Consider the following 12,265-nt stretch of genomic DNA (forward strand, 5'->3'; position numbering starts at 1 on the left):
CTCTCTCTCTCTCTCTCTCTCTCTCTCTCCCTCTCTCTCTCTCTCCCTCCCTCCCTCCCTCTCTCTCTCTGAAAGCTTCCAGCAGCTCAGAGAGGTTCAGAGCTTTCAGACCACTTGTTGCTAATAGAGGGATATTTACCCTAACGGGAACAGAGGGAGAGTGTAACCCCAGGTCACTGCNCTCTCTCTCCCTCCCTCCCTCCCTCTCTCTCTCTGAAAGCTTCCAGCAGCTCAGAGAGGTTCAGAGCTTTCAGACCACTTGTTGCTAATAGAGGGATATTTACCCTAACGGGAACAGAGGGAGAGTGTAACCCCAGGTCACTGCACTCAGCAACAACACTGACACAAAGACACACAGACAGCCCCGCTCTGCTTTTACAGCAGGGACAGACGGATGCACTGTAAAAAAGAAAAAAGAAAAAGAAATGTCAGTGTGAACCACTCGTGTAGTCTTTGTTCACGCAGGGAGCCGGTTCAGGACGGGTCACATGTGTTTTCTGAAAACAAAAACAGATCAGTTTTCGTTTTAAATCATCTCCTGCTGCTCTGCAGATTCTCACGCATGTTGCTTGTTTGTCCAAGCAACCGTCAGGTGTTTGCTATGTTAAGTTAAAAGCCCCTGCACCTGCTGTGACATCACTGATTGAGGTGTGGCTAAAATTCCAACAGGTGAGTTATATAAAAAATTAACCTATAGAGGCCAAAACAGTTTTTGTACCAGGCTGTAAACATGTTTATTTCTGCTGTAAAGTTGGACATTTTAACATGGGAGTCTATGGGGACTGACTCACTGTTGGAGCCAGACTCTAGTGGTCGTTAGAGGAACTGCAGCTTCTGGTTCTTCACTGTTGATGCTTCATGTTTCCTGGAGGTTGTTGCCTGGTTTCAACAGTGAGGTGATTTTCTTCTATTTCCTGTTTGTTGGTGTCATTTTATACGATGAATCAGTTTAAAACCATGACAATAAAATCTGATAATAAAAACAGGAAGAGTTTTAAATTTACTCGTTATCATAAAGAATTGTCAGCCTGTTGGATCTAGTGTGGGATGTTTTTTCACGTCTCGATTTTAAATTCTCAAGTAAAATAAAACTGATGGAGTTTTAAGACTAATAGTTTTTACTGTGTTGATACAGATCTGCTGTGGGAACAAATGAAAGTTTTGTAGTAGTAGTGTTTGATACGTTAATTGGTAAAACTGACCGTAGACCTTCTTAAAGCTGGCGCTGTTTTCCTGAGAATAGAAAAATCAGATTCTCTTCAGGTTCATAAACAACAAAGTGATGGTTGTTTTTTTTTTTATTTACTTTGTTTTACAGATAAATAGAAGTAATAATTCAGTCGTGCACTTGTTAAGATGAACATTTTCTGCACCGTCAATATTAATGATCTAATAATGTGTAATAATGTTTTACTGACCTGAACTTACTGTACTGGCTTCGCAGGAGGGGATAGAACTTCCTGTTTTTGTCGTTTACTTTCATTTAGAGTCAGAAAAGGCAAAAAGAAAAAGAAAAAAAAGAGAAACAAGGGCATTTATTAATAAAACTTCCATTTAAACCCAGCACCGTCATTGGCTGGGTGGTTGTCGGTTCATGTCCTTTTCTGTGTTCACGTCGGGTCTTTGTTATCTGAGGAGGCTGCTGAATTATGACGGCCAATCATAACAATTTTAAGCCGATGAAAAGAAGCTATTAAAACAGGCCGGGGACGAGGCCGGACTGGGTTACGTTCTGGGCGGGGACGGACAGCGAGGGCAACAACAACACGTTATGTGAAAAATAAAACAGATAAAAAGCGGAACACTGATGGAGTTAAACGTCCTGTGTTGCCGGTTAAGCCCCGGCTTTTGGGAAAACACCAGCAAATTAGCAGGAACAACACTCCGGCTGTTTGTTGTCATTCCGGAGTCAGTTATGCCTGGTGCTCGCTTCGCTGTAACCCCGCCGCGGTGACACCTATCTCTGTGTTAAACAAATACGGCGAGGTCCCGACCCCTCCGTGTTTGGATTCGCAGGCCGGGAGCCCAGACAGCCGCGCAGCGCTGCGACGTACGTATCAACACAAACCTCCGTACAGGAATGCAGCTGTGGCCACGGACCCCAGCATGACCCTGTGTGTGTGTGTGTGTGTGTGTGTGTGTGTGTGTGTGTGTGTGTAGGAATACATACATATTCACAACGCAACACACAGATCAGACTGCTTCCAAAACTCAGTGACAGAGCTATTGATGGTTTTATGATCATTTATATTTACTGGCAGGTTCGATGAGTTTGTGCGTGTGTGTTGTTAGGACTCGGTATTGACACCGATTTTCTGAATCGACTCGATTCCCGATTCAGTCAGAGATATTTCAGTTACAACATCAGTTTTTCTTGGATATGAATGAGATTCTCAGAGAACTGATGCTGTAAATTGTTCCTCTGACCTGGTGCATTATTAAAAACATTCTTGCTTACATTAAGAATAAATAAATGGATGCACTTTCTATTTAACATGACAATTAGTTTAGACGCATCTCAAGAAATAACAGATGTAATGTGCGTTGTTAACGTTCCCCTGTGCACCGGCTACACTGTGTATGAACCGGTACACGCGACTTCTTCTTCACGTCAAATCTAGCATTGCTTTTGTCCAGTTCTTCATTGTCTTCATAGTTTTGAAATCTGAAATGCAGCCACTCATCTGCCTTTGACTTCATTGGGACTTCGTCTGTCTCATCTCAGACTGACTTGTGTCGACGAAGCCGCATTGGAAACAAAATCAGAGGAGAAGCTGCAGTGCAGGCAGAGGTCAGGTGAAGCTAACAGGCTAGGCTATGAAAATGTAGCTCAGCTAGCTTCCATTTCTACGTGATGATCGGATCTTCTAGCGCTTAAAAATGTTTCTACATCTCAACAGGATTCTGCGAACTGTGGATATTTTATTTCATCACTTTGAGACAAAAAAAAAGTTGTTCTGGCTCCGGCAGCTCTACACTCACACTCACCTGACCAGATCACGTGACCTTTGTTTCACCTCAACTCGCTTGGAACTTCTGCGGAGATGGAATCAAAAAAAGTACCAGGTACTGTCGCAACTTTTGAGACTTTTGGACCCCACTGTATATTTATACATTTTATTGAAGTTTGCATAGAATAAACTACGAACACACAGCAGTGACGCACAATATTAACAACCCAATAAAAGCATAAACCTGAATTTACCTCCAGACAAACCAATGCTGTAGCAACAAATATAAAGTCTATCTTACTCGCTGCCTTGTTTTCACACCGTCCTTCTTCTATGAACAGAATCTGATTTTATTGTGAAATGATTTACAAGCTAATACTTATAAATAAATCTCTCTTATGCTAGTTTTGGTAACAAAAGCTTCAAATTCAAAAGTAGCTTTACTGATATTTTGACGCAGTATTTCTAAACCAGTCAACGTCACTACAGTAACAACTTAAAGAGGCGGAGCGTTCTTCTCACAGATCCATGCATGTTTGACATCGCAGCTCTCGGCTCTCCATCCTTTGGTCTCTGTGACGGACATCGCACAGTGTCGGCTGCCACCAGGGGGCAGTATCCAGGAGCTGGGAGAGGAACGCGGTAGTTAGATCGTGACTGACAGAGTTTATGATCAGTGGTATTTAGGACTGCGTCTTACTCTTCGGTCTCTTCATGTCCGTTGATCCACTTCCAGCTGCCGTCTTCAACTCTGAGGCCGATCCAGAAGCCGTTGGATCCGTGGCTGGTCAAATTGCTGTTGTAGATGAATTCCTAATGATCACACAGAGAGAGAGGTCACACAAGTTCAAGCATCTTTCATGTGTTTTACTGAAGCTTTTACTCTGACTCTGCTAAAAGACGTAGATTATAGAGCAAAAAGAAACACGCGTTCACTGATGGTGCAGTTTTCTGGTTGCAGTGCGTTGGGCTCTCTGGGCCACTGTGGAAATCAGGTGTGTACAGCCTTAATCACCTTTTCCTCCGGAGAGTCTATAACAATCACGTCTGCGTTCCTTCCTCTGCAGTCGTCTCGAGCGTCCTCCCAGGTCTTCAGATCAGGAGGGTCCTGGTGATCGATCGCATAGCAGCTGGACAGGAAGTGAATCCATCCAGTCTGACAGGGGTCGGTCTGTCTCTCTGAGAGAAACAAGAGACCGTCACTGATTACTGTACTGTGACATGATCACTGGTCAGTCCCTCCAGAAAGTTACAACGTCTCGATCACAATAATTAATGCAAATTCAACCAATCCCTGTGAATATTGTGCAACCTTTTAATTTTTGTCCAATCTCTGCAACTTTTCCACAAATTTGATCAAAAATCTTCAGTTTCCTACGAGAGCACGAGATTGCACGAGTCTCTCCGCAAAACCTCGATGTATGTCACCAAACGCACTTCCTCGTTTGTTGGTTTTGAAGCATGTTGTGAAGCTGCAGACGTATGTGACATATGTGACGTCTCACATTTACCAACTGTTATGTGCCAGGCAAGGGCAGGCTGTTTGTTTTTGTTTTCTCCCTCTCCCTCTCTCCCTCACTTGGTTTCCCTCCAGGTGCTGATTGGTGATTGGGCTCCACCTGAGCAGACTAGTGGAGGATGGCTTATTGAGCTCCTGGCTGTCCCAGTGGCCAATCATCTGCCTTGAGTCCTCCAATAAAAGGGGAACCTGAATGAGGAGATTTCTCTCTCCTTTTGCCTGATAGTGATCAGCCTGCCAGTTGTGTTTATGGATTTAAGGGATGTACTGAAGGTATGTGGTGGGAGGAAGGAGTTAGGTAAGTTGGGGTACCCTGTACATCTCAACACACAGTTTTCCTTTGTCTAGAAACATTAGGTTAGTGGTTGGTGCCACCCGCTGTATTGTTTTGGAGGCTCTTTTCTTAGATTAGGTAGATAGGTTTTCTTTTGTGTGTTTTTGTTTCAGTAGATGAAGATAGCTGAGGCCTCATTTTGTTTTATTGGGTTCATTTCTTTGGCACACCACCTTTGTCCCTTCCTCCCCCACATTGGACTTCCTTGTTGAGACCTTCAGGTTGCAATAAACTACCTTCAAGTGCTCACTGACTCAGTTTTAATTCTTGATTTGTCACGTTACGGTTCCTGTCACCCCCAGCTCCAACTAAGGGACGTAACACCAACAAACATCACAGTTAAAGACCTTGTGAAGACGTTCAAAGATAGCTTTAAATAGCTTTGTAGCGCTGCAACATTGTGGTGGAACCACAAGTGCTGCTTTTACTCTCCAGATGCAATAAAATATCTACAGTTCAAATAATCTGGTTTATATTTATCTACATTTTAAGAGCTTAAAGATCCGATCATCACTGAAGAGTCATGTCATGCAGAGAGCTGATAAAAAAACTAATGGTATTTAAGGTGTATTGATTGATTTCCAAACATCAATCACGCATCAAGTAACACTCAGGAAAACCTTCCATCTTAAATGATGCCGGTAGAAGTTAATTAGTAAAGATGGAAAGACTGAGAACATCCTGTTTTATTAGCAGAAATCGTGGGGTCTAGTTCTCCTGCACTTTCATTGCAAAAAACAACTAAAAACGTCGCAACTTTCATTGCAATTTTTAAGAAAAGCTGCCGCGAAAATCCTGGAGGGACTGACTGGTTATTTCTGGAGCTGGATGAAGCTTACATACTTTTTCTGTTGTCATATCTCCACCAACGTGACGAAAGAGTGTAGGGTTGGCTGTTCCACCCTGTTGTTCTAGGTGTTATCGAGTGTTGAGGCACTGGTGTTGTAGTAATCCTGTTTTCCACTCTCAGCCGGTGGTTTTCCTCTCTCAGCCGGTGGTTTTCACTCATGAGGTTTGTGATGTTGTCCTCTAAGACTCTGTATGTTTGTCTCAGTTCGTTTATCTGGACTTCCAGATCCTTCTGTTCAGTCTCATTGCTCAGTTTGGTGGAAATGACATACGTAACTGAAGAACAGGAAGATGCAGAGAAAGAAAGAGAAAGGAAATGAATCTTCATCTGTCCTCGGCTCTGTTCCCGGAGAACATGCAGTGACTTGGGTTTATACTCACAGTGGATCCGGAGAGCCATGATCACCAACAGTATCCCCCAACACATGGCCACAGGTGACCAGGACTTGGCAAAGGAGAGCAACTTCTTATCTGATGGGAACATAAGACTCTGATCAGCTTATATTCAGCCATATATTGATTTGGATTGATAGATATCTGTAGCTCAAACTGTTTTCTGTTTAATCAAAGTAAATTAGTAGATAGTGATAATCAGATACCTGACGCCGGGGGGGCTGGGACGTCATTCACAGTGCACGTTGCTAAATTCACATAATCAGCCTCCTCATCCTCAAGCTCCTCTGAAACAACGCAGATCAAATACAAAAAGAATAATTAAAATATACTGAATTATTTTTTACAGTTTCCCAAACGTATTGAGCAGAATTCAGAAATCAAAATGCAAAAGATGGTTTTAAACATTTAAAAAACATTTTCTTGTTCGTCATCAGGCAGCAGGAACGGCGTCAGACAGTGAGGAAAAGACAGAACGATATTTCTCTGCAACAGCCAGTACGTTTCAGGAGGAATTCAGCAAATCTGCAAACTGAGGAGTTACAGCACTTGGTTGAGGTGTAGAGAAAGATCATGGCTGTAGTTAAATATCTAAAAGAGACCCAACGTGTTTAGATTTTTTTTCAAACATGGAGACAAATCTCAGCCTCAAAGTCCTGAACGAGAATCAAGTTAATTCCTCAGAAACAGAGTTGGACGAAAGGTGGAGGGAAATCTTACCTGCAGACACAGAAACAGCAGGATTATGAGTCTCTGTCAGCTCTTTGGATTTCTTCTTCATCTTGAACCATCTGTGTGACACGAGAGCTGTGGGCTGTTTTATTCTGAGCCTCAGACAGTTGGGGAGGCGTCAGTTGGTTTGATTCATGTGTTGTTAAATTAATCTTCTGCTTTGAGGTTGTGATGGTGGTCTTACATCAAAACTCTATAATAGATGATTGTGTGATAACATGAATATTCTTTTCTGAGGAAAGATGACAAAGTAATGTTTGTATCCAGACGGATGCTCAGTCACTTTTCACATTTATTCTGCATTAAAAACCTCCATGCATCCGCTCTTCTTCTTGCCCTGGGTGCATCTTCAGTTCTGCTTAGTGATTGTGACAATTTTAGTCGGTTCACACCATGATGGTGTAACAGGAAGTCTGTTTAAAGATGTTCAAACCACGCTGCTGCTGCATTATAATCACGTACATTTCTTCTTTTTCTGTTGTCTCTAACTAATAATTATGATACGTCCCTTCCTGATGTGGCCGAGACACAACTACATCCTCCCCGAGTCCCAGGTCGCCACAGGAACAGAGACTAGTGGATGTGGGAGCGTGTCTATGTTCCCACAGCCCTATGTTAAGAAATATGGCACCATAGGGTTTCCTTTTGAGAAAAATCTTAGGCCTTGTCCACATTAACCCGGGTAAATATAAAAATGCACATTCACAATGAAAACGATCTCCATCCACACTAATCGTTTTCAGAACGCTTTGCATCCACGTTCCACGGCGTCTTCACATTTATCCACCTCAGCGATCGTTTTTGTAAAGCATCGTTTTCAGTTTCGGAATTCACCGTTCTAATGTGGACGGAAGGGCTAACCGGATTAACCGGATAAATATTACGGGCTTATGGGAACATATAAGACTGTGGGAAAATAGGGCCTAATTTTCAAAACATTCTTAGAAATGTGGGAACATAGAGCTGACCCCGTGGATGTTAACTAAAGAGCTTTATAATAAACAAACCAAATATAACATAACCAAATTACAACAATTAAACTCCCTGACTAAGAAAAACAGGAGAAAAGGGGATCAAAAGAAAATGGCAGTTCACCCTCTACTAACTCTGAAATACCACAAAGCTCAGGACAAAAGTTACTCAGATGTAGTTTCTCCACTGCACCATCTTGGTTCCTCATATTTGAGCCAATCGGCTGCAAGTTTCACCTCCTTGTCATACTAACTTTCAGGCCTTTAGAGAAAAAACACACACGTCCAAAACAACAATATGACCACAGTCACTGAAACACATTTCATCCAAATAAACACTAAAGTCTACAGACCCTTCAACATAACAGCCACATGTCACTCTCACACTGCTGACTGAAATATCTTCGTACGCTGTAACTTTAACGTTCCCCTGACGACCAGCTCCTGTGTCATGACGCTCCTCATGCACAGGTCTTGTGATGTCACTTCCTGTTGTGTTGCTGTGCAGAATATCATCACCCTGACTCATAAATATAGAAAGACCCTGTAGGACATGAGAAGTTCGTCTGTTAAACAAACCACTCCACACTTGTAGTTTAGTAGTTGTCCTGTCGTAACCACGGATACCTACATCTTAACCGCGTATGCCTATCTACTTTGACCTAACCAAAGCGCCCCCACTACAGCCCCCAGTTTGCATCTCTGAAACATAAAATAAACGCATGATTGTTCGTTAATAACTTTGTTTATTGACAAATAACATGGAATTAATGTTTAATAATGAATATATGCACAAAAACAAAGGTGCCACACAGATGAAATTCTTCCTGCAACCGTGACGTGGTCCAATGCAATTTTTATTTGTTTCACCTCACAGGTAAACACGTGCGTGCGTGCGTGCGTGCGTGCATGCGTGCGTGCGTGCGTGTGAGGTCACGGCGGCACACACACATCCAATCAGGCAGAATGAGTGAAAACACAGCTGTGGGTGGACCGTGCCTCTGTAGGAACCTCAACACAGATTCATGCACAGACAAACTTAAAGACTTCCACACATACTGCAGAAGCACTAATGCATGAGGAACACAACAGCACACACACACACACACACACACACTCATACAGAGGGCTTTAATGTGCCGTTGGCTGGGTGTGGTGCCCTGACGGAGTTCATGAATTAACTGAACTCTTGAACTGTACTCTGGTATGTGGCAGACAGTCAGTCAGACAACCAGTCAGTCAAACTGCACAGCAAAAATCTGTCTTAACAAGTATGGCAGCATACGAGTCCTAAGATCTGACTCTGGAGGATGAAACGTTTCAGCTGATGTTTCGGCGGCTGATCTGCAGTTTGACGGAGGTTTGATAGAGAAGCTTCATTCTGGAAATCGCAGAAAATATTGAATGGTTCCTGGCAAAGAAAAGACAATCACTGACATCTGGTCATCAGTCAGTGTGTTAAATAATCAATCAGTATGACAACCAGTAAATCTCATATCCTCCTCCTCCATCTTTACTCTGTCTTTGTCCCCGCGCTCATCACTCTATTTTATCCCCTTAAAGCTCCACATTTTCTTCTTCTTCTGTGTTTTATTTTGAAGTGTTGATGCATGAAAAGATATATCTGCAGTTTTAAGACCCAAAAAGCATCTCAGTGTAGATTTACATCTCCTCTCAAGGTGTTATGTGTCGATTTCTGAGCCTCTCTCCTGATTGGCTGACTGTTTTCTGAGTTAACCACAGGTAACAATTTATTACTTTAGCCACTGGTCTCTAATATTATTATCTCTGGAAGGCTGTGCAATGATATGTTGGGCTCCTAACATCCAAAGATTGTGCAACGTTTCCTTAGCGACGGAATGACGGCTTGGTGTTGTGTTGCTAATAAAGTGCTAATAATAAAGGTCGAACGGTGGATTCAGGTGGGCCGTCCTAGCGGTCTGTGACTGTTTTGTTGCCCTCTGAGCGGCGATACTTCCTGTGGGCGCTACAGTGACTCGGTATCGGAAAGTGTCAAAATGGCCCAACCTGGCTGGAGCTAGCTGGTTAGCATGCTAACTTCACTAGATGAAAATAAGTGATAGAAATAGAAACAAAAACAAAAGGCTGCTTCCCACCTCTGGTGAGTGAAACAGTAAAAAGTTTGATGCTGAACGTTGAATGTTTCGTTCGGACTTGTAAGTGAACAGCTGTTAATGCTAACATTAGCTATGTAGCAATAGCAAATGTTATGACTGTTGGCAGGTGTTTATACTGGAAAGCGCTACGCGTCGGTCCACCACCACTCACGTCTGGACGCCGCGAATGATCCACATCTAATGGTGAAAATGTCTTCCTGGTTCCAGATGGAAGAGGTGGAGTTAACAGGCCTCCATCACGTGGTTGTGTGCATGAAAAATGACAGGAAGAGGAAGTTGTGTGAAGACTGAAATAATAAAAACTTCAGAGGGAAGTTCAGACCTTCACACCTCTGCACACCTGGACCAAGCCCATTCAGATTCCTGGAGTTTCAGATGCTGTTAGCACTTTAACTGAGGCGTTCAGCTTCATACTGTGATCCCAAAAATACTCCGTCTTCATATTATTTTTAGAAATGTTTTTTTTCCCCAACAACAAAGATTTCTCATCAGCTGGTTTGAGGCTGTTGGTAATCTCTGTGGGTAAAATCAAAAAGCAAGTACAGACAAGCGAAGGTCAATGAACTCCTGAAATGTGAATTTAAATGTTTGGCAGACAACTTAGTCCGTGTAAACATGTTGGAGCCGAATCCGGGAAGGTCAGAGGTCACGGTCAGCCTCAGGGGAGTCAGTCGTGGTCAAGGACACTGCAGCAGGGCAGACAGGGATTTGAACTTGTGACCCTGAGGCTGAAGGTTCAGACTCTCTGCCACACTGTCTGTCTGTCTGTCTATCTGTCTCTCTCTGTCTGTCTCTCTCTCTGTCTGTCTGTCTCTCCCTGTCTGTTTCTGTCTGTCTGTTTGTCTCTCTCTCTGTCCGTCTGTCTCTCCCTGTCTGTTTCTGTCTGTCTGTTTGTCTCTCTCTCTGTCCGTCTGTCTCTCCCTGTCTGTTTCTGTCTGTCTGTTTGTCTCTCTCTCTGTCCGTCTGTCTCTCCCTGTCTGTTTCTGTCTGTCTGTTTGTCTCTCTCTCTGTCCGTCTGTCTCTCCCTGTCTGTTTCTGTCTGTCTGTCTCTCCCTGTCTGTTTCTGTCTGTCTCTCTCTGTCTGTTTGTCTCTCTCTCTGTCTGTGTCTCTCTGTCTGTTTGTCTTTCTGTCTCTCTGTCTGTCTGTCTGTTTCTCTCTCTCTCTCTGTCCTTCTGTCTCTCTCTGTCTGTCTGTCTCTCTCTCTCTATGTCTCTCTGTCTGTCTGGCTGTTTCTCTCTCTCTCTCTGTCCTTCTGTCTCTCTCTGTCTGTCTGTCTCTCTCTCTCTATGTCTCTCTGTCTGTCTGGCTGTTTCTCTCTCTCTCTCTGTCCTTCTGTCTCTCTCTGTCTGTCTGTCTCTCTCTCTCTATGTCTCTCTGTCTGTCTGGCTGTTTCTCTCTCTCTCTCTGTCCTTCTGTCTCTCTCTGTCTGTCTGTCTCTCTCTGTCTGTCTCTGTCTGTCTCTCTCTCTCTCTCTCTCTCTGTCTCTCTGTCTCTCTCTGTCCTTCTGTCTCTGTCTGTCTGTCTGTCTCTCTCTCTCTATGTCTCTCTGTCTGTCTGTCTGTTTCTCTCTCTCTCTCTGTCCTTCTGTCTCTCTCTGTCTGTCTGACTCTGTCTGTCTGTCTCTCTCTGTCTGTCTCTGTCTGTCTCTCTCTCTCTGTCCTTCTGTCTCTCTCTGTCTGTCTGTCTCTCTCTGTCTGTCTCTCTCTCTCTCTCTGTCCTTCTCTCTCTCTCTGTCCTTCTGTCTCTGTCTGTCTGTCTCTCTCTGTCTGTCTGTCTCTCTGTCTGTCTGTCTCTCTCCTCTGAACTCTGCAGGCGGTTTTCAGCTCCTCAGGCTGACGGCTGGAATGCTGACATAACAGATGTTGTCTGACAAAGGCAATAATTATCTGCTGTACGGCTGTATGTCCATACCCGCTCTTCCTCCTCCCCCCTCCCTCTCCACATCCTCCTCCTCCTCGTCTTCCTCCTGCTGCACATTCACCGTGTTGCATGTGAGAATGATATTTTTATCTTATATCTTATATCTTCCAGTTAAAGCTTTTAAATTGCTGCTTCACCAGAAATACCTTGATTTTCTCACTTCCCTCTCATGGCTTCTGGCACCTGCAGCTAGTTTTTCATTCGTCCAGGTGTTTAGAAATCTGTATCAGAGTTCACGGCCTCCACCACACAGGTACCAGCTGCTCTGAAGAATCTGTAGAAAACACTATTCATCCAAAATGTCCAAAGTGAACTCTGATGTGCAAATTCATCCGGTCGGTTGAGTGTTACGGTGCTGAGCTTTGAGGGAACTGGAGAGTCCATATTTGCCGGGCCTCGGTGTGAACTCTTACTGCTGGGTTTCTGCTAGTTAGCTTAGCAAGCTGCTGTTTCTGGC

The 12,265-nt window shown here is 43.7% G+C and overlaps 1 protein-coding gene across 1 annotated transcript; it reads right to left on the reverse strand.

The window, feature by feature from the left end:
- Window positions 1–3,447: 3,447 nt before the first annotated feature.
- LOC111224226 (killer cell lectin-like receptor subfamily B member 1A) lies at window positions 3,448–6,827 on the reverse strand. Its single transcript, XM_022748648.1, has 7 exons — window positions 6,767–6,827; window positions 6,253–6,333; window positions 6,035–6,124; window positions 5,810–5,929; window positions 3,967–4,130; window positions 3,652–3,764; window positions 3,448–3,577 (listed from the first exon to the last, which is right to left on the reverse strand). The coding sequence occupies exons 1-7, from the start codon at window positions 6,825–6,827 to the stop codon at window positions 3,448–3,450; spliced, it is 759 nt and encodes a 252-aa protein (XP_022604369.1).
- Window positions 6,828–12,265: the final 5,438 nt, after the last annotated feature.

Source organism: Seriola dumerili, unplaced genomic scaffold (assembly GCF_002260705.1).
Source record: "Seriola dumerili isolate Sdu_G_001 unplaced genomic scaffold, Sdu_1.0 BDQW01000127.1, whole genome shotgun sequence".
Taxonomy (NCBI): domain Eukaryota; kingdom Metazoa; phylum Chordata; class Actinopteri; order Carangiformes; family Carangidae; genus Seriola; species Seriola dumerili.